The following is a 27,223-nucleotide window of genomic DNA, read 5'->3' on the forward strand; positions in this document are numbered from 1 at the left end:
TTGCTGTGAATATTAGCAACCCTGGTACTATCTGCCCGTGACAGCTTATTGTCTCTAGGATACCCTTTGAGGCGGAAAACCAGGCAATAGAAACGTATTGTTGAGTCCTATGTAATTGCCTACTTCGTAGGTCAAAATAACCCAGTATCAGCAGTTTCATATGGTTCACCCTGTAGAATCATGTGACGTATGTCTCCACAGGTCTAAATCGAACAGGTTCTCCTGGCATTTGCTGACTCTAAGGTAGAAGCGCTAGGAAAATGCACTCGCCTGCCTTGCGGGGAGGGGGTGGGAGTGGGACATACCTCTTCTGACCACAGGCAGTTCTCAATGGGTCATAAAGAACTGGAGATGAAAGGGCAAATGAGATACGGTAGGTGCCCTTGGGGAGTTCATTGCAGCAGGGAAGAAACCCACAAGTCAACAGTTAAATCAGCCAGGTCAGAGGCTTGGTGAGGTCCAGGTGGGAACAAATGAGAGGGTCAGCCTTGTCCAGAGGGGAGGGTGGCAGCGACTGCTGGAGGCATCCCTAGCCTCCAGATCGGTAAATGCTAGTAAGGTCATCACGTTACAAGGAGGACAAATCAAGCCTTGTTTCTGAGTTACTGAAATTATCCTGTATGAGATTTAAACTGTCCGAGGAGGATTCTGGCCCTTCAGGAATCTTGTAGAGCAATGCCCCTTAAACTTGAATGTAGAAAATCACCAGGCAGTTCCTTTTAAAATTCACGTTCAGGTTTATCAGGTGTGGTATGACAGTTAATTAAAAAAATTTAAAATATCATTGTTTGGTTTTTATTTGTTAATATGATATAAAATACATTGATTTCTAAAAAATTGAGGTTTAATTGATTTACGATATATTAGTTTCAGGTATACAACATAGTGATTCAAAATTTTTGTAGATTATACTCCATTTAAAGTTATTATAAAATATTGCTTATATTCCCTGTGCTGTACAATGTATCCTTGTAGCTTATTTATATTATACAGAGTAGTTTGTATCTCTTAACTCCCTACCTCTATCTTGTCCCTATGCCCTTCCCTCTTCCCACTGGGAACCACTAATTTGTTCTCTGTATCTGTGAGTCTACTTCTGTTTTGTTATATTCATTTGTTTTATTCTTTAGATTCCACATATAAGTGATAACAGTATTTGGTAACAGTTAATTTTATGTATCTACTTGGAGGGTGCTTTTGGATGAGGTTAACATTGAAATTGGTGAACTCTGGGTAAAGCAGACTGCCCTCTGTAATGTGAGTAGACCTTATTCCATTAATCTAAGGCCTGAATAGAAGACCTACCCTCTGAGCACGGGGGCGGGGATTCTCTAGCAGACTGCTTTCAGACTTCATTTGCACCATGGGTCTCTAGGCTGCCAGGCTACACGCCGATTTAGGCTGGCCAGCCTTCATAATTGCACAAGCCATTTCCTTGTAATTCTTTTTAGCCATTTCCTTATAATTCTTATTATGTGCCTGCACGCACACACACACACTATTGGTTCTGTTTCTCTGGCGGACCCGGGCTAGTATATCTGGGATGGGCCTGAGATTCTGTATTGTTAGGAAGCTCACAGGTGACCACAGTTTGAATAGCAAGGTTATAAAAGACTTGAACCAGGGAATAAAGATTCCAACAGACTTGAAATATTTCAAACCACAGGAGGTCCTTTAAAAAAACAAACAACCCACACTTTTTATTATAGAAGTTTTAAGTTTACAGAAAAGTTGTAGAGATAGTCCAGAGAGTTTTTCATACCCTTTGCTTTGTTTGACCTGTTGCAGAGGTCTTACATTAGTATGATACATTGATCACAACTAATTAGCCAATATTGATAGATTAAAAAAAAATACATTTATTTATTTATTTTTGACTGCATTGGGTCTTCATTGCTGCACGCGGGCTTTCTCTAATTGCTGCGAGCTGGGGCTACTCTTTTTTGTGGTGTGTGGGCTTCTCATTGCGGTGGCTTCTCTTGTTGCAGAGCACGAGCTCTAGGCATGGGCTTCAGTAGTTGTGGCATGCGGGCTCAGTAGTTGCGGTGCATGGGCCCAGTTGCTCTGTGGCGTGTGGGATCTTCCCAGTCCAGGGCTCGAACCCATGTCCCTTGCACTGGCAGGCGGATTGCTAACCACTGTGCCACCAGGGAAGTCTGATAGATTATTGTTTTGTTTTTTTTCTTTATAAATTTATTTATTTTTGGCTGCATTGGGTCTTTGTTGCTGCACGTGGGCTTTCTCTAGTTGCACTGAGCGGGGGCTACTCTTCGTTGCGGTGCGCAGGCTCCTCGTTATGGTGGCTTCTCTTGTTGCGGAGCACGGGCTCTAGGCGCGCAGGCTTCAGTAGTTGTGACTCATGGGCTCAGTAGTTGTGGTGCGCGGGCTTAGTTGCTCCACGGCATGTGGGATCTTCCTGGACCAGGGCTCGAACCTGTGACCCCTGCATTAGCAGGCGGATTCTTAACCACTGTGCGACCAGGGAAGCCCTGATAGATTATTGTTAATGGAAGTTCATACTTTATATTCAGATTTATTTAGTTTCTACCTAATGTTCTTTTTCTGTCCCAGGATTCCATCCAGGATGCCACATTATATTGTATTTAGGCATTGTGTCTCATTGGGCTCCTGTAGACTGACAGTTTCTCAGACCTTCCTTGTTTTTACTGATCTTGAAAGTTTTGTAGAGTACTGGTAAGTTTTGTAGAAAGGCTCCCAATTTGACTTTGTTCGATGTTTTTATTATAATTAGACTGGGGTTATGGGGTTAAAGACCACAGAGGTAAAGTGCCATCCTCATCACATAATTTCAAGGGAATATGCTGTCAACATAGCTTATCACCGACGGTTATCACTGGTGGTGGTAAACTTCATCACATGCCTGAGATGGTGTTTGTCAGGTTTTTCCTCAAGTTCCTCTTTTTTTCCCCCCTCCCGTTCCATTCTTTTCGCTCAGTATGTGCAGCCTCTACTTGAGGGGTAGGGACTTTATGCTTCACCTGTTTGAGTGGCAGAATTCTTTTGTATGGGAGAAGTGTCTGTTTCCCACCATTTGTTCATTTTATATATTTTTTAAAATTAGGGACTCTAATTTTATTTATCTATTTTTACATTTTTATTTAGTATTGGAGTATAGTTGATTAACAATATTGGGTTAGTTTCAGGTGTACAGCAAAGTGATTCAGTTATACATATACATGTATCTATTCTTTTTCAAATTCTTTTCCCATTTAGGTTATTACAGAGGACTGAGCAGAGTTCCCTGTGCTGTACAGTAGGTCCTTGTTGGTTATCGGGTTTTTTTGGCTATGATGTACGGCTTGCAGGATCTTAGTTTCCCGACCAGGGATTGAACCTGGTTCACGGCAGTGAAAGCACAGAGTCCTAATCACTGGACCTCCAGGGAACTCCCATGGTTATCTGTTTTGAATATAGCAGTGTGTACATGTCAATCCTGAACTCCCAATCTCTCCCTTCCTCCCACCCCCATTTGTTTATTTATTCAATCATTTATTTGTATTAGTATGGACTCATGGTTATTTATCTTATACTTTGGGTTATAATCCAACACTTTGTTATTTATTTTATTGCTCAAATTGTTCCAGCTTTGGTAACTGGGAGCTCTTTCAGTTGGCTCCTGTGCCCCTTTTATATGCCCCTGCTGTGTTTTTTTTGAGCACTACCTTACTTTCCGGTATTACAAGCTGTCCCAGCTCATCCTGTATAGTCTCTGCCCCTGCCATTTCTCCAAGGTGAATGATATTAGAAACCAAGATGGGTGCTGGGTGTACTTCTTGTTACATTGATTCCAGGCCCAATTTAAAAAATTTTTTTTGCGGTACACGGGCCTCTCACTGCTGTGGCCTCTCCCTTTGCGGAGCACAGGCTCCGGACACGCAGGCCCAGCGGCCATGGCTCACGGGCCCAGCCGCTCTGCGGCATGGGGGATCTTCCCGGACCGGGGCACGAACCCGCGTCCCCTGCATCGGCAGGCAGACTCTCAACCACTGCGCCACCAGGGAAGCCCCAGGCCCAATTTGTTTGTTATTGTTTTCTTTTATAATCCTCTCAAGAGGATTTTTTTTAAAAAGTGTAAGAAAACACCTTTTTCTTCCTTATTTCTGGCATTTAATTCCTGCTCACTACCATAGAAGATTGTTGTTGATGTTATTTATTTTTTGGTTAGTAATTCCTTTCTGTAACAACACTCTAAACCAGTGCTATTCAATAGAAATATAACGCGAGACATATATGTAATTTAACATTTTCTAGTAGCCTCATTAAAAACTTAAGAAACAAAAAAAAAGGTGAAATTAACTCTATAATATACATTCTTTAACCCAATATACCAAAAATTTTACCAATTCAACATCTAATCAGTATAAAACACTTAATAAGGTATGTTACATTCTTTTTTCAGTGCTAATTCTTCGAAACCTGGTGTGTATTTTATACTTACAGCACATCTTCGTTAAGACCAGTCACATTTCAAGTGTTTAATGACCACACGTGGCTTGGGCTACCATTTTGGACAGCACAGTTGTAGACCATGTGAGGACTTATTTTTTTTTGCTGCCAAATCCTGTGTTTACATGGGAAAAGAGTGTCTTCTGAGCAGTGCCTAGTTCAAAAGAATCTAGCTGTTTTTTTCCTCTATAAAATGAAGATAATAATAGAAACAACTATTATTGTTAAACAACTCATAGGGTTATTATGAGGAATAAGTAATATAATGCATGCAAATCATGGTACATGATGCGTAGTCTCAATATATGTTAGCTATTATCATTTTTATTAAGTTTGTTTTGGAAAATGAGCTTACCCATTTTAAGAACTCCTTTATTTATTTATTTATTTTGAAATATATTTCATTTACAATGTTGTGCTAGTTTCTGGTGTACAGCAAAGTGATTCAGTTATACACACACACACACACACATACATATTCTTTTTCATATTCTTTTCCATTATGGTTTATTATAGGATATTGAATATAGTTCCTTTGTTGTTTATCTGTTTTATATATAGAAGTTTGTATCTGCTAATCCCAGACTCCCAATTTATCCCTCCCCCCACCCCCTTTCCCCTTTGGCAACAATAATTTGTTTTCTATATCTGTGGGTCTGCTTCTGTTTTGTAACTAACTTCACTTGTGTCATATTTTAGATTTCACATATAAGTGATATCATATAATGTTTGTCTTTCTCCTTCTGACTTACTTCACCTAGTATGATAATCTCTAGGTCCATCCATGTTACTGCAAATGGCATTATTTCATTTTTTTTTATGGCTGAGTAGTATTCAATTGTATTTATATACCACATCTTCTTTATCCATTCATTTGTCGATGGACATTTAGGTTGCTTCCATGTCTTGGCTATTGTAAATTGTGCTGCAATGCATGTATCTTTTCAAATTATGGTTTTCCCCGGACATATGCCCAGGAGTGGGATTGCTGGGTCATATGGTAGCTCTAGTTTTACTTTTTTAAGGAATCTCCATACTGTTCTCCATAGTGGCTGTACCAGTTTACATTCCCACCAACAGTGTAGAGGAACTCCCTTTTGATTTTCCTTACACCTCTTTTAAAACACGTATCACATTCTGTCTGGAACTACATGGTTAGTAGTTGGCTGTGCAGCTGTTTTAGTTCCTTTTTGTGAGCTGGTGTCCTAGGAGCTCGTACCAAGTTGGTAGGTGTCCTAGGAGCTGGTACCAAGTCTCATTTATCTCTGTGAGCTGAGAAGTTCCTAACCATGTTTCTTTCACTGTGCTTATCATGTTTCACAGTGCCTTATCATGTTGGCCATGGTGAAACTACCAAGGTGAGAATTTCAAGTAGGTAGGAATATATAGGGATTAAAAAACTCAATGGAGAGACAAATATTTGAATCACTAAATTTAGAAATAAAGTCGGTAAAGGAATTTTTGGATGAACAATGTGGCCCTATAAAATCATCCTTTCTTTATCCCAGATTTTCCTCTAAAGTAAATAATTATAATCACAAATGATAATGATTATTGAGATATAATGGTTATTGAGATATTTTTTTCAATGTTTTAATTTATTTTTTTTTGCCAGACTTGACAGTTGATCATCAGAGAGTTGATTTCTTTGGATTAATTTCAGAATTCTTTGTCATTTTATGGTTTTGAATCTCTAGGATTTAGCAACTATTTTCTTTAAATTGTGTCATATTATTTTGTATGAAGAAACATTTCACCATTTGGAGACCTTTTCCTTATAGAATTCTGTGAGTTAAATTCCACTGATCATTTTTTTCCTCAAATTATCTTTGTAACTTATATAGAATATTAGTCAAAATATTTGCTCAGAAAATAGAGTTTTGCAAAGGAGAAACACTAAAACTTTTAAGTACCACAGATCAGCCTAACTTAAAACAATGACCTAATGTAATTATTTAAGAAAGAGTGTAAAAATATTTTAAAGGATAGGATTGGTGGGAAAATTTCTATTAAGTCTAAGGTTCTCTCTAATATATTTTCCTTATAATACAGGCATCACAACTCCTGATTTCAAACTTTATTACAAAGCTATAGTAATTGAAACAGTACTGGCATAAAAATGGTTACATAGACCAATGGAACAGAATTGAGAGCTCAGAAATACCCACACTTATAAGGTCAACTAATATTTGACAAGGGTGCCAATAATATTCACTGGGTCAAGGTTAGCGTCTTCAATAACTGGTGTTGGGAAAACTGGACAACTACATGCAGAAGTGTGAAATCGGACCTCTATCTTATATCATTTACAAAAATCAACTCAAAATGCATTAAAGACTTAAATGGGAGGCCTGAAATTGTAAAACCCCTTAGAAGAAAACATAGGAAAAAAGCTCCTTGACATTGGTCATGGCAGTGATTTTTTGGATATGACACTGAAAGCACAAGCAACAAAATAAAGACTAAGTGGAGCTACATCAAACTAAAAAGCTTCTGCATAGCAAAAGAAACAATCATCAGAATAAAAAGAATGGGAGAAAATATTTGCAAACCGTCTGTCTGATAAGGGGTTAATATCCTAACATACCTAAAGGAACGCATAGAATTCAACAAGATGAAAACCAAATGGTCTGATTAAAAAATGGGTGAAGGACTTGAATAGACTTCTTTTCCAAAGAAGACATATGAATGGCCAAACAGGTACATGAAAAGATGCTCAGCATCACTAATCATCAGGGAAATGCAAATCAAAATCATGAGGTATCACCTCACACCTGTTAGAATGGCTGTTATCAAAAAGACAAAAGCTAACAAATGTTGGTGAAGCTGTGGAGAAAAGGGGACCCTCGTGCACTGTTGGTGGGAATGTAAATTGGTGCAGCCACTATGGAAAACAGTATGGAGGTTCCTCAAGAAATTAAAAATAGAACTACCATATGATCCAGCAGTTCCACTTCTGGATATATATCTGAAGGAAGTGGAGTCAGGATCTCAAAGAAATACCTGCACTCCCATGTTCACTGCAGCATTGTTCACAATAGCCAAGATATGGAAACAACCTAAGTGTCCATTAACAAATGAATGGATAAAGAAAATATGGTGGAATATCATTCACCTATATAAAAAAGGAAATTTTGCCTCTTGTGACAACATAGATGGACCTCGAGGACATTAGGCTAAGTAAAATGTCAGGCAGAGAAAGACAAACATTGTATGTTCCCACTTATATGTGAAATCTAAAAAGCTGAACCCGGAACTAGAGAGTAGGATGCTTGTTGCCAAGGGCTGGGGGCGGGGCGAGGACCATGGGAACGATGTCAGGCAAAGGGTACAAACTCCCAGTTACAAGATCAATAAGTTCAAGGGATCTAATGTACAGCATGGTGTCTGTAATTAACAATACTGTATTATGTATTTGAAAGTTGAGAGAGGAAATCTTAAATGTCATCACCACACTCGTGCACACAGAGAGACAATCATACGAGGGGACGGAGGTGTTAACTAACCTTACTGTGGTATCATTTTGTAATATATACATGTGTTAAATCATCACATTGTATACCTTAAAAGCTTGCATAAGTTATATGTCAGTATCTCAACAGAGCTGGAAAAAATATTTCTCCATTCCCTGGTAAAGTATCGTCTACGTGTACCTTAGTGCTATCTCTGCATAATATAGGTCTGATACTGTTACCCCTTTTAAAAACCCTTCAATGGTAGCTTATTGCCTGGGTCTTCACGTTTTTGATTGTGTACTCCATCAGTAAAAATTCTGAATATGGACCCAACGTGTGTCTTTTTCTTTATAAATTACACACACACACAGACACACACACACATACACACATTACACTCAACAAACACTCAAAAAGGATGAGAAAATATAAATACAAATAGATGTTCTGTTTTTTTCCTGAATAGGTTTGCATATGCTCCGGAGTGAGTGCACCCCACTTTGGAGACTACTTGTCTAGAAGATAAAATGCAAATTCTTTGGTGGAGAACACGAGATCCTTACAGACTGGCACCAGTATCCAGTTATCTTCCACACTTCCTGCACCTGCTTGGTGCTTTACACATTGGACTGCACACCATGTTTTCCTTGTTTGCTTCTTTTGTGCATGGTGAGTTCTTATTTGTCCTTAGACTAAAATGTCACCTTTTTTTAAAGATCTCTTGACAATCTCTCCTTTTTTCTTGCTCTCGTGTGTGTTGTCCATACCTTTATTATAGCACATAGTGTTATCTAAGACGGTTTATAGTGTGTGAGTCATTCCTTGAGAACAGGGACCTTGACTTACTTATCTTCCATTCCAGCTCTAAGCAGACAGAACAGCTTAAGAAATATTTACGAAGCTTCGTATTATGTGTGAGGGCCTGTCCTGGGTGCTATGAGAGTGTATGAGATGAATAAACATGATTTCTGCCTCCAAGGAGTTTATAAGTAAAATGTACCTTGTAGGAAATATTTCTTAATTACTGTCCAAGGGAAGTATAAATATTTATCTAACAATTATGAAAGTTAGAGGACATATTTTTAATTTATATGTTCTAGAGAGCCAGTGGTATATGATTAATGTGTTCGAGAGGATGAGTGATAATATTTTTAGAAAGGAATTTCAAAAACGAACAGTCTGGGCGTACTTTCCCATATCCTGTTTACTTCAGGCGGCTGTACTGACAGATGTCCTCAGGCAGTGATTGAAATAAAAACAAAATAAGGCAGGTAAATGTGAACAGTTTTTCGTCCTGTTTACGTGAAAGCGTGCACTCAATTATTTTTATAGCAGAGTTTAAATTTCCTCAGTGCTTTTCAACCTAACAATTGAGTAATTATTGTAATATACCCACAGACACGTGGGAATTATAACTGTTTTAACTAATGCATGGCAATTGAATGAAGTGATTTGTCCAGGATCAGTGAGAGCCACTATTACAATTCAGATTTATTGCCTTTTCTAGAATTCAAACCCGAGGATGGTGCTTCTTCATAATTTTCTTGATTTTCTACATCTCCTGTGTTACCCTTGCATCTTAAAACTTCTGAGTACAGTTTGGCTTAGTCTTGGAAGTCATTTCAATGATAGGTACATAATATGTAAAGTTAGTTGCTGATTATAAATTACATGGCATTTTCTTTGTCAGTTTCCTTTCACTGATTTGCTATAGAGAAGCTGAAAAAGCAGTCACTTAAAAACAAGATATAAGTAATTTTGCCTCTGTGAAAAGCCTGGAAAAGACCGATACGTAAAATTTAGATACACTGAAAAATTTAGAAGATATGTCTTAGTTGTATCTCTTCAACTTCAGGGAATTTAAAATACATCGATTTTTGCAAATGTTGTGAATTATCAGTGAAGCAGATAGTGAATCAACTGGGAAAATCACACAAGAAGAAGAAACAGGATGACCTTCAGAAATAAGCTAAAACTGCGTGCAAAGCAACTCAAAATTGAATGACTCAGGCAGATTAGAAGATTAAGGTTCAAATCTGTTCTTCTAAGTAGTACGTGAAGCCACAGTGCTGTTGAGTCAGTCCTCCTGATAATCCCTTTCGGTCAGAATTCTCTCCACATATACGTTCCTATTTCCTGACTAATGAAGGATATACTGGCTTAGAAACGTCGTTGTTGTTTTATAACAGAAAAAATAATCTGAGATAATGGGATCTGGATATTAGAAAGTGTTACAACATCACTATAACCTGCTAATTAACACAGAAGCAACTTATTTTTCTGATGGTTGTATTCCTAAAAGTTTTATATAAATTCAACCATATTTAAGATGACACATGAGAGTTTGCTGCTTTTTAGAGAGCTATGATCAATCCTTTTGTAGAGGGATAGCTGAATTTTCATTCTTTAGGTTTTTTTTTTTTTTTTTGTCTGCGTTGGGTCTTTGTTGCTGTGTGTGGGCTTTCTCTAGTTGCAGCAAGTGGGAGCTACTCTTCATTGAGGTGTGTGGGCTTCTCATTGCAGTGGCTTCTCTTGTTGCGGAACACGGGCTCTAGGTGCGCGGGCTTCAGTAGTTGCGGCTTGTGGACTCAGTAGTTGTGACTCGCGGGCTTAGTTGCTCCGTGGCATGTAGGATCTTCCCAGACCAGGGCTTGAACCACTGTCCCCTGCATTGGCAGGTGGATTCTTAACCACTGTGCCACCAGGGAAGTCCCAGGTATTCTTTTTAATAGGACACATTTATAGTTGTTTTCTGTACCAGTAATTTTAAGTAAAAAGAAAAATGCAGTTATGTTGGGCTTATCTTTCTAATTGAGTTCCTCAGGAATAAAAATCACAATCTTACAACTCACTAGTTAGAATGCTAATAAAACACAATATTAAAATTTAATCCATTCTGTGTTTTAAAAATTCCATCAGAACTGGTTACATCAGTTGGTGAGGTGATACCAGTCTCCATCAATAGACCCCTTTCGGTTTGTCTACAAACAAGCAAGCACCAGAGGACAAAAATCCAAACAACTAAAGCAAAACTGAAACTCAGAGTTTTAGTGAGTGATTAATCCCTCCAACTCCAAGTAAAAACCAACATCAAGATACATAATTAATAATGCTATATGTAGTGACATCCTTACATATAAATGAAAGCAGTCAAAATAGGTCACAGTTTTAACTTACAAGATGTGGCTATAAAATAATTAGATTGTATGAAGGAGTGAAGAAATGGCTCTTAATAGAGTTTTACAAAGGAAGTTCCAAAAGTATTTTGAGGGATAGAGAATTGGAGAAAAGGCATTTAATCTGTTAAAACTTGTGTTCTCTTTTACATTAATTTGTGTTTATTTGAAAAAAAAAATCCCAAGAGTCTATTGTTTTATTGTCACACTGTTGTCTCTCAAGTAGCCAAGCTGACAGCTAAGCCACAGTGATGTCCGCAGAGGTGGACCCCATACAACGCTTTCTGTGGAGAAGAGTATCAGTGAGTCGATAGGAAGACACGGTCTTTTATTGGGACTGCAAGGTGGAGCTGTAGGGAGGACTTATCTGAGGGAGAGGAGATGATCAGATTAAGGTCAAAAACTAAGGTTATTAACCTCCTAGAATATCTCTGCACCAACAGTGCTTGTGTGCTGCAACATGTGCTTCCCGTGTCGTATATATTTTTTGGGGATTGACAAATTTTTATCGAGATGTATTTCTGGAAACTATCCTTCAGTCTAGGCAAAACTGCTCGTGCTGTTCAGACCCACTCCTACACATAAGGGGGTCTCTTAAGTTCTTTACCCCGTTTCAAATGAGGGAATCAGTGCAGTCTGCTGTCTCCTAACCAGGGTTGATGTATATTAATTAATTAATTAACGATTTAATCATTCAGACCCTGCATAAGTTCAAAACGTTATGAAAGTAGTGCCAAAGTATTTAGTACAGATAAATACTTGGGACTTTAGTGTTGTCTAAGGAAACTCTGCATTTCTATAACTGGATCCTTACTTGGGAGTGAATGGAATTGCTGGAGATAGTTTCAGGTATCCTGAGGTAACAAGATCACACTAGCAATTATCTCCTCAAAGTTTAGAAACCTTTAAAACTTTCTGACAGGAGCTGGGGAAAGGCAGAGAAAAGATAAATCTTTTCCTTTCTGATAGTTCATTATAAACCCAATATGTGTGAAAACCAACAATCTGGGTCACCTGAAAATAGACTTTGGAAACTCACTAGCATTTCATTTTATTTTCCATAGTAATCAATGGGACAACAGATGTTAGTTTCTGGATATGGCTCTAACTGTAGATTTTTGATGTATTCTTCTTGGCATTTTTAAAAAGTTGTAGTGAGCTTACAATAATTTACAACTGATATTTTTATCCCCTGTAGAATGGGATTAACAGCTGTCTTCAATTTTATAGCTACTACAGTTTATTCTATGCTAGGTTCTTTTTCTCATTTAATCCTTATGGCCCCCCTCCAAGGTATTATATCCACTTGACAGACAAGGATCTTGAGGCTTGGAGATGTAAGCAATTTACTCAAGGATATAGATGGTAAGGTGTAGGGGATCTTGACCAATTCACAAGTTTTATTCAAAGTTTAAGTAACATACAAGATGGCAACATTCCTGGAGCATTGTAGTGTCCCGGGAATATTTAGTTGCTTCCTTTCTTTCCCCCTTAGATCATGGAGAGGAGAGACGCCCCCTTAATGTGCATTTTCCTCTTTCACTCTTTTTTTTTTTTTTTTGCGGTATGCGGTCCTCTCACTGTTGTGGCCTCTCCTGTTGCGCAGCACAGGCTCCGGACGCGCAGGCTTAGCGGCCATGGCTCACGGGCCCAGCCACTCCGCGGCATGTGGGTTCTTCCCGGACCGGGGCACGAACCCATGTCCCCTGCATCGGCAGGCAGACTCTCAACCGCTGCGCCACCAGGGAAGCCCCAAGCTGAGGCTTTTGATGGCCCATTTCTATGAAGTTTAAGCAAGTGACATTGAAACACTTGTCTTAGGTACACTCCTAATTATAACAAATATAAGAATTACATTTCTTATCTTTTCATAAGAATTTTTATCAGTAATTTTTTTGCCATTGTCACTTTGTAACAGGAACGTTTACTTTCCTCGCCTCCTCGGTTTGACCCAGAAAGCATTTACTCTGAGGCACAGAAAAAGATGAGGTCATACTATTCAGATCATGTGGTGATACCAGTAACACGTTGCATCAATTGTTATGACCATTAGGTGGCAGGCTGATGCAGAATGACATCGCCCTGGGAAACTGGACAGTACTCAATGTCTGTCTGGCTTCTTCTCTGGCCAGAGGGGCAGGTAGGCTTTTCCTGGATTCAGAATGCAAGCTGGATGAATTCGAGCCTCTGTCGCCTTATGGACCTATCACCCCAATTACCATTCCTCCTCATTTCTGCTTTTAGGCCTTCAAACACAAAATACTAAGCATCCTATTCCAGGTAAAAGAGTTATTTCCATACTATCGTGATGTGACCCTAGGGCCCTCTTAAATAGACATCTAGAACTCAGAGGGGTCACACTCTAAAATTTTGAGTCCTGTAAAGAAAATTTAAAAAACACCAAAGAGGGCTTCCTTGGTGGCGCAGTGGTTCAGAGTCCGCCTGCCGATGCAGGGGACACGGGTTCGTGCCCCGGTCCGGGAAGATCCCACATGCCGCGGAGCGGCTGGGCCCGTGAGCCATGGCCGCTGAGCCTGCGCGTCCAGAGCCTGTGCTCCACAACGGGAGAGGCCACAACAGTGAGGGGCCCGCGTACCGCAAAAAACAAAACAAAACAAAAACAAAAACAAAAAACACCAAAGAGGACTTCCTTGGTGGTGCAGTGGTTAAGAATCTGCCTGCCAATGCAGGGGACAAGGGTTCGAGCCCTGGTCCGGGAAGATCCCACATGCCACGGAGCAACTAAGCCCATGTGACACAACTACTGAGCCTGTGCTCTAGAGCCTGTGAGCCACAACTACTGAGCCCACGCGCCACAACTACTGAAGCCCGCACGCCTAGAGCCCGTGCTCCGCAACAAAGAGAAGCCACCGCAGTGAGAAGCCCGTGCACCGCAACGAAGAGTAGCCCCCGCTCGCTGCAACTAGAGAAAGCCCGCGCGCAGCAACGAAGACCCAACGCTGTCAAAATAAATAAATAAATTTATAAACAAACAACAACAAAAAACACCAAAGAACCCAGAAGTGGTGATGGGAATTTACAAAAAGAAGGGTTTATTAACTACAGTTCCTGGAGAGACATAACTCGACAAAATTACCTCCTTTTTCAGTGGTTATGAGAAGTCAAAAAGTTTCAGTCTAAATTGGCTTTCAGGGCTCCATCGCTGGTGGGGATCCAGGTCTTTTCTCTCTCACTGTACTCTTTCCTGCTCTGAAGTGGTAGTGCCTACTGGCGCTCAGTGTCTCAACCAAAACAAAGCAACTTTGTCCCCATGTTTCTTCAGATTTGACAAAATCTAGTTTTTGCTCAAACCTGTCTGCATTACATGACCTCCACGGGAGTGATGTTTTTGTCTGGTTCAGTTACTGCCTCTGATGCCTGAGTTACTCCAGACCCCACGCCACCTTCCCCACTCCGCCTCAGCTCCATTTTCAGACCCTACCTGTGGCTCTAGTGCTAGCGCGTCCCCTGGGGTGTTCCAGCTTGTATCCTTGCTCAGAATTCCAGCTCTGCCTTGTTAGTCCTATCACCACGTTACTGATTAGGCTCTACTACCAGCACCTGAACTTCTTGCCTATACTATTCTAAACCTGTTTCAAGGCTCTGATGCTGTCACCATCAAGTCAGTTAAACTCTACTTTTTCATGTCCCTGTGGTTGCTTGATGGAAACTAATTATAATTGTCCCTCAATTCCATTGGGGATTGGTTCCAGGCACCCCCATATCAAAATCTGGGGATGTCCTTATATAAAATGGCATAGTATTTGCATATAACCTATGTACATCCGCCCTTATATACATTAAATCACTTCTAGGTTACTTACAATGCCCAATACAATGTAAATATTATGTACATAGCTGTAAATACAATGTACTTCCTATTAAGTAGTTGCCAGTTCCTGGCAAATTCATGTTTTGTGTTTTGGAACTTTCTGGAAAATTTTTTCCAGTATTTTCAATCTGTGGTTTGTTGAATATGTGGGTGCAGAACTTGCAGATATGGAGGGCCAACTTAAAAATACTTTGTTTTATTGAAATATAGTTGATTTACCATGTTGTGTTAGTTTCAGGTATAGGGGGAACAAATTTTAATAGAAAATTCAAGAGATTCTCCAGAAAACTCTTGGAACTAGTAAGAGTTTTGCAGTGTTGGTGAATCCAAGATCAACATACAAAACTTAATTGTATTTTTTATACCGTCAGTAATGCATTAGATAATGCAATTTATTATTTAAAAATTTTTTTCACATCTTTATTGGAGTATAATTGCTTTACAATGTTGTGTTAGTTTCCGCTGTACAACAAAGTGAATCAGCTATATGCATACATATATCCCCATATCCTCTCCCTCTTGAGCCTCCCTCCCACCCTCCCTATCCCACCCCGCTAGGTGGTCACAAAGCACCGAGCTGATCTCCCTGTGCTATGCAGCAGCTGCCCCACTAGCCAACCATTTCACATTTGGGAGTGTGTATATGTTAATGCTACTCTCTCACTTTGTCCCAGCTTCCCCTTCCTCCCCTGTGTCCTCAAGTCTGTCCTCTACGTCTGCGTCTTATTCCTGCCCTGTCACTAGGTTCATCAGTACAGTTCTTTTAGATTCCATATATGTGTTAACATACGATATTTGTTTTTCTCTTTCTGACTTACTTCACTCTGTATGACAGACTCTAGGTCCATCCACCTCATTACACATGACTCAATTTCGTTCCTCTTTATGGCTGAGTAATATTCCATTGTACATATGTGCCACATCTTCTTTATCCATTCATCTGTCGATGGACATTTAGGTTGCTTCCATGTCCTGGTTATTGTAAACAGTGCTGCAATGAACATTGTGGTACATGTATCTTTTTGAATTATGGTTTTCTCAGGGTATATGCCCAGTAGTGGGATTGCTGGGTCATATGGTAGCTCTATTTTAGGTTTTTTAAGGTAACAGCATACTGTTCTCCACAGTGGCTGTATCAACTTACATTCCCACCAACAGTGTGAGAGGGTTCCCTTTTCTTTACACTCTCTCCAGCATTTATTGTTTCTAGATTTTTTGATGATGGCTATTCTGACCAGTGTGAGGTGATACCTCATTTCCATAATATTGATTCTTCCAATCCAGGAGCATGGTATATCTCTCTAACTGTTTATGTCATCTTTGATTTCTTTCACCAGTATTTTATAGTTTTCTGAGTACAGGTCTTTTGCCTCCTTAGGTAGGTTTATTCCTAGGTATTTTATTCTTTTTGTTGCGATGGTAAATGGGATTGTTTCCTTAATTTCTCTTTCTGATCTTTTGTTGTTAGTGTATAGGAATGCAAGAGATTTCTGTGCATTAATTTTGTATCCTGAAGGAAAACTTGAAGGGTATCCTGAAACCTTACCAAATTCATAGATTAGTTCTAGTAGTTTTCTGGTGGCACCTTTAAGATTTTCTACGTGTAGTATCAAGTCATCAGCAAACAGTTACGGTTTTACTTCTTCTTTTCCAATTTGTATTCCTTTTATTTCATTTTCTTCTCTGATTGCCGTGGCTAGGACTTCCAAAACTATGTTGAATAATAGCGGTGAGAGTGGACATCCTTGTCTTGTTCCTGATCTTAGAGGAAATGCTTTCAGTTTTTCAGCATTGAGAATGATGTTTGCTGTATATGGCCTTTATTATGTTGAGGTAGGTTCCCTCTAAGCCCACTCTGTGGAGAGTTTTTATCATAAATGGGTGTTGAATTTTATTATTATTTATAGTAAAATATACATAACATAAAATTTGCCACTTTAACCACTTTTAAGTGTACAGTCCTGTGGCATTAAATACTTTCATACTGTTGTGTAACCATCACCACCATCCATCTCTGGAAATTTTGAATCTTCTCAAACTGAAACTCCCTATCCATTAAACAATCAATCTCCGTGCCCCGCTCTCCCCAGCCCCTGGCAACCACCAGTAAAATGTACTTTCTATCTCTATGAATTTGACTACTCTGGGTACCTCAGATAAATGGAATCACACAATATTTGTCCTGTTGTGACTTGTTTATTCCACTTAGCATAATGCTGCCAAGGTTCAAACATGTTGCAGCACATGTCAGAATTTCCTTTCTGAATAATATCCCAGTTGTACAAATATGTCACATTTTGTCCATCCATTAATTCATCAAGGAACACTTACATGGCGTCCCCCTTTCGGCTATTATGAATAAGGTTTCTACGAACAAGGGTGTACAAATACATGTTTGAGTCCCTGCTTTCAGTTCTTTTGGGTGTACCCAAAAGTGGAATTGCTGAATCATATGGTAATTCTATGTTTAATTTTTTGAGGAACTGCCATGCAGCTTTTCACCATGGCTGCACCATTTAACATTCCTACCAGCAATACACAAGAGTTTCAATTTCTCCACACCCTTTCTAATGCTTATTATTTTCTGTGGTTTATTTATTTATTTATTTGATAATAGCTATCCTAATGGGTCTGAATTGGTTCCTGTATTATTATTTTTTTTTTTGCGGTACGCGGGCCTCTCACTGCTGTGGCCTCTCCCGTTGTGGAGCACAGGCTCTGGACGCGCAGGCTTAACGGCCATGGCTCACGGGCCCAGCCGCTCCGCAGCATGTGGGATCTTCCCAGACCGGGGCATGAACCCGTGTCCCCTGCATCGGCAGGGGGGCTCCCAACCACTGCACCACCAGGGAAACCCCTCCTGTATTGTTTTGAAGCAAATCCCAGACATCATAAATTTCACCCACAATTATTTCAGTATGTATGTCTAAAAGATAAAAACCCTTTCAGAAAGTATAACTCCAGCCTAAAGAATTAATAAAAATTCTTTAATATCATCAAACACCCAATCAGTATGCACAATTTCAACTGTTTAGAAATGGAACAATCCAGGGTTCTGTTTGGATCAGAAGCCAAATATATTCATACATTGCTACTAATTGTTGTCTTTTAAGTCTCTTTAAACCTTTGGTTTCAGACACGTTCCCCCCGCTGCAGTGTTGGTATAGCCATGTCTCACCAGGAACTCTGGTCTCAAGTGCCGGAGTCAAGGCCTCTGCACGCAGTACCCTGTGAACAAGTGAAACTACACTAAGCACAAAGGAAAAGAAAGAAAGGCTGGGGATGAGGCCTGAGCTCCTGTGGTGGGAACGCCTAGTCCAAGCCACTGGACTAGCAGAGAACTTCAGGCCCCAGGGAATATTAATGTGTGAGCTCTCCTCGTCTCTGCATCAAGACCCGACTCCACCCAACTGCCTGCAAATTCTAGTGCTGGACGCCTTCGGCCAAACAAGCAGTGAGACAGGAACACAACTCCACCCATCAAAAAAAATTAGATGACAAAATATATGGTAGAGATGAAGGAGCAAGGTAAAAACCAAAAGGACTAAATAAATGAAGAGGAACTATGCAACCTACCAGAAAAAGAATTCAGAGTAATGATAGTAAAGATGATCAAAAATCTCGGAAATCAAATGGAGGCACAGATTGAGAAAATACAAGAAATGTTTAACAAAGACCCAGAAGAACTAAAGAACAAACAACCAGTGATGAACAACACAATAACTGAAATGAAAAATACAGTAGAAGGAATCAGTAGCAGAATAACTAAGGCAGAAGAACAGATAAGTGACCTGGAAGACAGAATGGTGGAATTCACTGCCGTGGAACAGAATAAAGAAAAAGGAATGAAAATAAATGAGGACTGTGTCAGAGACCTCTGGGACAACATTAAATGAGCCAACATTCAAATTATAGGGGTCCCAGAGGAAGAAGAGAAACAAAAAGGGTCTGAGAAAACATTTGAAGAGATTATGGTCGAAAACTTCTCTAACATGGGAAAGGCAATAGCCACCCAAGTCCAGGAAGCACAGAAAGTCCCATACGGGATAAACCCAAGGAGAAACATGCTGAGACACATATTAACCAAACTAACAAAAATTAAATTCAAAGAAAAAATATTAAAAGCAGCAAGGGAAAAGCAAAAAATAACACACAGCGGAATCCCCATAAGGTTATCAGCTGATTTTTCAGCAAAACTCTGCAGGCTAGAAGGGAGTGGTAGGATATATTTAAAATGATGAAAGGGAAAAACCTACCACCAGGATTACTATACCCAGCAAGGATCTCATTCAGATTTGACGGAGAAATCAAAAGCTTTACAGACAAGCAAAAGATATGAGAATTCAGCACCACAAACCAGCATTACAACAAATGCTAAAGGAACTTCTCTCAGTGGGAAACACGAGAGAAGAAAAAGACCCACAAAACAAACCCAAAACAATTAAGACAATGGTAACAGGAACATACATATTGATAATCAACTTGAATGTAAATAGATTAAATGCTCCAACCAAAAGACACAGACTGGCTGAATGGATACAAAAACAGGACCTGTATATATGCTGTCTACAAGAGACCCACTTCAGACCTAGGGACACATACAGACTGAAAGTGAGGGGGTGGAAAAAGATGTTCCATGCAAATGGAAATCATAAGAAATCTGGAGTAGCAATAGTCATATCAGATAAAACAGACTTTAAAATAAAGAATGTCACAAGAGACAAGGAAGAACACTGCATAATGATCAAGGGATCAATCCAAGAAGAAGAAATAACAATTATAAATATTTATGCACCCAATATGGGAGCACCTCAATACATAAGGCAAATGCTAACAGCCATAAAAGGGGAAATTGACAGTAATACAATAATAGTGGGGGACTTTAACATCCCACTTACACCAATGGACAGATCATCCAGACAGAAAATAAATATGGAAACACAAGCTTTAAATGACACAATAGACCAGGTAGACTTAATTGATATTTATAGGACATTCCACCTGAAAGCAGCAGAATACACTTTTTTTCTCAAGTGCACACGGAACATTCTCCTGGATAGATCACATCCTGGGTCACAAATCAAGCCTTGGAAAATTTAAGAAAATTGAAATCATATCAAGCAACTTTTCCAACAACAACACTATGAGATTAGAAATCCATTACAGGAAAAAAAACTGTAAAAAACACAAACACATGGATGCTAAACAGTGCACTACTAAATAACCAAGAAATCACTCAAGAAATCAAACAGGAAATAAAGAAATACATAGAAACAAATGACAGTGAAAACACAACAACCCAAAACCTATGAGACACAGCAAAAGCAGTTCTAAGAGGGAAGTTTATAGCAATTCAATCTCACCTCAAGAAACAAGAAAAATCTTAAACAATCTAACATTATACCTAAAGCAACTAGAGAAAGAAGAAGAAGAACAACAATGGAAACCCAAAGTTAGTGGAAGAAAAGAAGTCATAAAGATCAGAACAGAAATAAATGAAATAGAAATGAAGAAAACAATAGCAAAGATCAATACAATTAAAAGTTAGTTCTTTGAGAAGATAAAGAAAATTGATAAACCTTTAGCCAGATTCATCAAGAAAAAATGGAGAGGATTCAAATCAATAAAATTAGAAATGAAAAAGGAGAAATTACAACCATCACCACAGAAATACAAAGGATCATAAGAGACTACTACAAACAACTATATGCTAATAAAATGGACAACCTGGAAGAAATGGGCAAATTGAACCAGGAAGAAATAGAAAATATGAACAGACAAACCACAAATAATGAAATTGAAACTGTAATTAAAAATCTTCCAACAAACAAAAGTCCAGGACCAGATGGCTTCACAGGCAAATTCTATCAAACATTTAGAGAAATGCTAACACCTACCCTTCTCAAACTCTTCCAAAAAACTGCAGATCGAGGAACACTCCCAAACTTGTTCTATGAGGCCACCATCACCCTGATACCAAAACCAGACAAAGATATCCCCCCAAAAGAAAATTACAGACCAATATCATTGATAAATATAGATGCAAAAATCCTCAACAAAATACTAGCAAACAGAATCCAACAACATATTAAAAGGATCATACACCATGATCAAGTGGGATTTATCCCAGTATATACACAAGTCAATCAATGTGATTCACCATATTAACAAACTAAAGAATAAAATCCATATGATCATCTGAAAAGATGCAGAAAAAGAGTTTGACAAAAGTCAACACCCATTTATGATAAAACCTCTCCAGAAAGTGGGCATAGAAGGAACCTACCTCAACAAAATAAAGGCCTTATATGACAGACCAACAGCTAACATCATTTTCAATGGTGAAAAACTGAACGCATTTCCTCTAAGATCAGGAACCAGACAAGGATGTCCATTCTCTCCACTATTATTCAACATAGCTCTGGAAGTCCTAGCCACGGCAAGCAGAGAAGAAAAAGAAATAAAAGGAATACAAATTGGAAAAGAAGAAGTAAAACCATAACTGTTTGCTGATGACATGATACTATTTGTAGAAAATCTTAAAGATGCCACCAGAAAACTACTAGAGCTAATCTATGAATCTGGTAAAGTTGCAGGATTCAAAATTAATGCACAGAAATCTCTTGCATTCCTATACACTAACAACAAAAGATCAGAAACAGAAATTAAGGAAACACCATTTACAATTGCAACAAAAAGAATAAAATACCTAGGAATAAACCTACTTAAGGAGGCAAAAGACCTGTACTCAGAAAATTATAAAACACTCATGAAAGAAATCAAAGATGACACAATCAGATGGAGAGATATACTGTGTTGTTGGATTGGAAGAATAAATATTGTGAAAATGATTATACTACCCAAAGCAATCTACAGATTCAACGCAATCCCTATCAAATTACCAATGCCATTTTTCACAGAATTAGAACAAAAATTTTATAATTTGTATGGAAACACAAAATAGCCCAAATAGCAAAAGCAATCTTGAGAAAGAAAAAATGGAGCTGGAGGAATCTGGCTCCCAGACTTCATACTGTACTACAAAGCTACAGTAATCAAGATTGTATGGTACCGGCACTAACACAGAAATATAGATCAACGGAACAGGATAGAAAGCCCAGAGATAAACCCACACATCTATGGTCATCTAATCTATGAAAAAGGAGGCAAGAATATAAAATGGAGAAAAGACTGTCTCTTCAATAAGTGGTGCTGGGAAAACTGTATAGCTACGTGTAAAAGAATGAAATTAGAACACTCCCTTACACCATACACAAAAAATAAACTCAAAATGGATTAAAGACCTAAATGTAAGGCTAGACAGTATAAAACTCTTAGAGGAAAACACAGGCAGAACACACTATGACATAAATTTCAGCAAGATCCTTTTTGACCCACCTCCTAGAGTAATGGAAATAAAAACAAAAATAAACAAATGGGACCTAATGAAACTTAAAAGCTTTTGCACAGCAAAGGAAACCATAAACAAGATGAAAAGAAAACCGTCAGAAAGGGAGAAAATATTTGCAAACTGACAAAGCAAAGCAACTGACAAAGGATTAATCTCTAAAATATACAAGCAGCTCAGGTAGCCCAATATCCAAAAAACAAACAACCCAACCCAAAAATGGGCAGAAGACCTAAATAGACATTTCTCCAAAGAAGACATACATATGGTCAAGAGGCACATGAAAAGATGCTCAACATCACTAATTATTGGAGAAATGCAAATCAAAACTACAATGAGGTATCATTTCACACTGGTCAGAATGGCCATTATCACAAAATCTAGAAACAATAAAGCTGGAGAGGGTGTGGGGCTAAGGGAACACTCTTGCACTGTTTGTGGGAATGTAAACTGATACAGCCACTGTGGAGAACAGTATGGAGTCTCCTTAAAAAACTAAAAATAGAACAACCATATGACCCAGCAATCCCACTAGTGGGCATATACCCTGAGAAAACCATAATTCAAAAAGACACATGTACTACAATGTTCATTGCAGCTCTATTTACAACAGCCAGGTTATGGAAATGACCTCAATGTCCATCGACAGATGAATGGATAAAGAAGATGTGGCACATATGTACAATGGAATATTACTCAGCCATAAAAAGGAAAGAAATTGGGTTATTTGTAGAAATGTGGGTGGACCCAGAGTCTCTCATACATAGTGAAGTAGGTCAGAAAGAAGAAAACAAATATCATATATTAGCGCATATATGTGAAATCTAGAAAAATGGTGGAGATGAACCTTTTTGCAAGGCAGGAATAGAGATGGAGATGTAGAAAATGGATGTGTAGATACTGGGGTTGAAGGGAGGTTGGGATGAATTGGGAGATCAGGATTGACACATATACACTTCCATGTGTAAAATTGATATCTAGTGGGGACCAGCTGTATAGCACAGGGAGCTCAGCTTGGTCCTCTGTGATGACCTAGATGGGTGGGGTGGGGGGTGTGGTGGGACGGAGGTCCAAGAGTGAGGGGATATATGTGTACATATAGCTGATTCACTTCGTTGTACAGCAGAAACTAACACAACATTGTAAAGCAATTATAACCCAATTTAAAGAAAAAATACCTGTAGTTTCTTTCAATTCTCTTTATTTTTCCTTGCAATTTAGTTGTTGAAGACATTCGATTGTTTGATAAAGTATTCCACAGTCTAGATTTTGCTAATACATCCCTGTGGTATTTAATATGCATTTATTAATTTCCTTGCAATTTTTTTGTCCTTTTATTTTTTTTCCTATACTGTATTTCCTTGCAAATTTTTTTATTTTTTTAATTTTTTATTTTGCAGTATGTGGGCCTCTCACTGTTGTGGCCTCTCCTGTTGCGGAGCACAGGTTCCGGACGCGCTCCGCGGCATGTGGGATCTTCCCAGACCGGGGCACAAACCCGTGTCCCCTGCATCGGCAGGCGGGCTCTCAACCACTGCGCCACCAGGGAGGCCCTCCTTGCAAATTTGAATCAGATTCAGGTTCAGTCTTTTAGGTGGTTCTGGGTTCTTCTCTAAGGAGACTTAGAGTATCTGTATGTTTCCTAGCAGTCCTTTATGATCATTGTTTCGGTCTGCATAATCCAATATGGTAGTCACATGTTGCTATTTAAATTTAAGTTAATTCAAATGAAATAATAACAAATTCAGTGTCTTGGATGTACTGACCACATGTCCAGTACTCAACAGCCTCATGTTGCCCATGGCTACTGTATCAGGGTGGATATGGAACACTTCCATCCTTACAGAAAGTTCTATTGGACAGCACTGGTCTAGATCTATTAATTCACCAAGGGTTGTGATATGGTGCTATTCTGATTCTAACATTTATTTTACATTTTACTAGCTGGAAAACTTCCAAAAAGAGAACTTTCCCCGTACCTACTATTTGCTTACCAGTGATACAGTTCATGTAGGAAAGACAGGATAGAGTTGAATACTTTCCCTTTAACGAGATTGATTCTATCAGTTATAAATAAGTAAACCATGCTTACGTCAACATTATATAATTATTGTTCACTACAGAGCCAACTAATGAATTATGGTTACACTTCCATTTTTATCTATTTTAAAAAAATATTTGTTCATTTATTTACTGTTGGCTGCGTTGGGTCTTCGTTGCTGTCCACAGGCTTTTTCTAGTTGTGGCGAGCGGGGGCTACTCTTCGTTGTGGTGCGTGGGCTTCTCATTGCGGTGGCTTCTCTTGTTGTGTAGCACGGGCTCTAGGCGCACGGGCTTCAGTAGTTGTGGCGCACGAGCTCAGTAGTTGTGGGTCACAGGCTCTAGAGCGCAGGCTCAGTAGTTGTGGCTTGCGGGCTCTAGAGCCCAGGCTCAGTAGTTGTGACGCATGGGCTCAGTTGCCCTGCAGCATGTGGGATCTTCCCGGACCAGAGCTCGAACCCATGTCCCCTGCATTGGCAGGCGGATTCTTAACCACTGCACCACCAAGGAAGTCCCTTTTTTTATCTATTTATTTTTCTTTTCTCTAGAGTTTCTAAATTTCCTTCCCTTCATTACACAATTTTATATTACCATAGTCTCAATTTTCTCCCCCAGTTTTCCATTACATTTATCTTTTCTACTAAGGTCCTTTTTTCCCTTTGAGGCCTTATTCCTGGAATTCTCCCTGTTGGAACATTGGCAGGCGGATTCTTAATCACTGCACCACCAAGGAAGTCCCTTTTTTTATCTATTTATTTTTCTTTTCTCTAGAGTTTCTAAATTTCCTTCCCTTCATTACACAATTTTATATTACCATAGTCTCAATTTTCTCCCCCAGTTTTCCATTACATTTATCTTTTCTACTAAGGTCCTTTTTTCCCCTTGAGGCCTTATTCCTGGAATTCTTCCTGTTGGAACTTCTGTCTTCATTGCTCTCTGGGGTTATATATACTTTTTCCTGAATCTCATGTCTTCCTTTTTCTTGGATTATTTCGTTTGTTTGCTAAATACGTCCTCCAAAAGTAACTTCCTAAAAAGAGTTTGTTGAAGGCAAAGTTTCTGAGCCATTCCATTTCTGAAAACATTTTAATTCTATTGTCATTCTTGTTTGATAATTTGGTTGGACAGAGAATTCTAATTTTAAATTTTGGACACTCATACAGAAAGTTAAGGACAAGCCTTGTTATTATTATTCCTAGTTAATTTCAGTATCATTCCTTGTCTTCCAGTGGACAGGGGTTTCCTCCTCTGTTCTGGGTAAAAAAGATTCTGGTGTTCTGTGCAGGACTCTGTCTAAATAGGTGTCAAATAGATGATAAATTTAAGTAGATGTTCATTTCATACATAATATTTCTGAAATTTTATACAGTTTGAATGTGTAAAAAATCAAACAACAGACTTGAGGATACGGACTGTGCTCTAAATCAGCAAGTAATGTTTCTCTCAATGCTTCTCCCAAAACCAGCCTCACTGATCTGAGAACAGAGGGTGGAAAAGAGGCACGAATAACGTTCAAAGATACTTGAGGGATTTTATATACTCTTTTGCAGACTGGGTAAGTTTGTTTTCCGTTAGATGAGGGATAATTGCCTCATGTTGGGGAAAGCATGATTTTTCTGTTTTTTGTTGACGTTGAGTATGGTTAAAAGGGGTATATACAGAGGCCTAGTTGATGACGCATGGACTTTGGTAGCTTTGTACTGTGCCGACTTATCTAAGATGAAGCTAAATTTCCTAGAACTCCCCTCCCTGTATAGTTATGAGTTAGTGTTGGCCATAAGAGATACTTTATATGAATTTGGAAGCCAGCAGTGAAACCGAAGTCATATTTTTCACTCTCTGAAGGTCAGTGCAGGGCTCTAGGCGTTGGCCACTAGCCCAGATTTCTGCTGCTGTGTCAGTTGACTTGTGGGTGTGGGGCGGCAGTGGGTCTCGTAGCCCCTCCAGTTCTCAGGGGATCTCGTCCTTGAGCTTTTCTGAATGCTGGGCCAAGTGCATATGCAGCCGGCTTCTCCTGCAGGTTGCCCATGACGTCCGACTTGGAGGTGTTAATAGAGACATGGGTTCCATGTCTCTTGCCCTCATGCTTCCTTGTTCTGGTCCACATGTAGCTTTTCTGCCCTGGCTGTCTTAGAGTGACTTAGACTCAACGCTAGGTGCAGAGTCAATGGCTGCTCCCACAATCGCATAGGATCTATCTCCTACAGATTCCTCTTTTCTCAATGAACCACACCCTAAGACATGTCCAGAAGGGACACGGGAACAGTGTAGGGTTCTTATGCCAAAGGCCATTCAGTTTTCATAGGGGGAACATATATAATTTTTTTGTATCAAAACTCATGAATTTTATTCCAAAGAGTTTCTAAGATGCTCCCTTAAAGACTACTTGCTAAAGCAATATCATTTTTATTGTTTTCTTTTTAAAAGAAAAATTATTATATATATGTTCATTGTAGAAAACTTGACAAATCCAGGTAATTACCTGCATACTGATAACATTTTGCTGAATACCCTTCCAGTTTTCCTTCAATGCATATATCTATGATGTATATGTATACATAAACACAATTTATTTTTATAAAAATGGAATCATTTAAATTCTGTTTTATAAAAGACTCCTCCCAACAGCATCAGGAATATTTATCTTTAGATAATTAAATAGTCTCCAAAACAAACAAAATAATAAAGTCTCCAATTCAAGAACGTAATTTTAAATTGCTTCACAGTATTCTGTTGCATAGGCATACCATAATTTATTTAACCCCATCTCTTATTGTTACTATCAGACAACTTTAAGTTTTTCTTACTTAAAAAAAAAAATCTAGGAAGAAGATTTTTTTTTTTT

At 38.9% G+C, this 27,223-nt stretch overlaps 1 protein-coding gene across 3 annotated transcripts in view; it reads left to right on the top strand.

The window, feature by feature from the left end:
* Window positions 1–27,223, top strand: part of CD109 (CD109 molecule) — a 151,919-nt gene that overhangs the window by 282 nt on the left and 124,414 nt on the right. For all 3 annotated transcript variants that reach the window (XM_073789350.1, XM_073789352.1, XM_073789351.1), the window contains one exon: window positions 8,389–8,591. In XM_073789350.1, coding sequence (XP_073645451.1) covers window positions 8,450–8,591 — 142 coding nt within the window. In that variant the 5' untranslated portion in view covers window positions 8,389–8,449. Of the gene's footprint in view, window positions 1–8,388; window positions 8,592–27,223 lie in introns of those variants that run through there.

Source organism: Tursiops truncatus, chromosome 12, assembly GCF_011762595.2.
Source record: "Tursiops truncatus isolate mTurTru1 chromosome 12, mTurTru1.mat.Y, whole genome shotgun sequence".
NCBI classification, from domain to species: Eukaryota; Metazoa; Chordata; class Mammalia; order Artiodactyla; family Delphinidae; genus Tursiops; species Tursiops truncatus.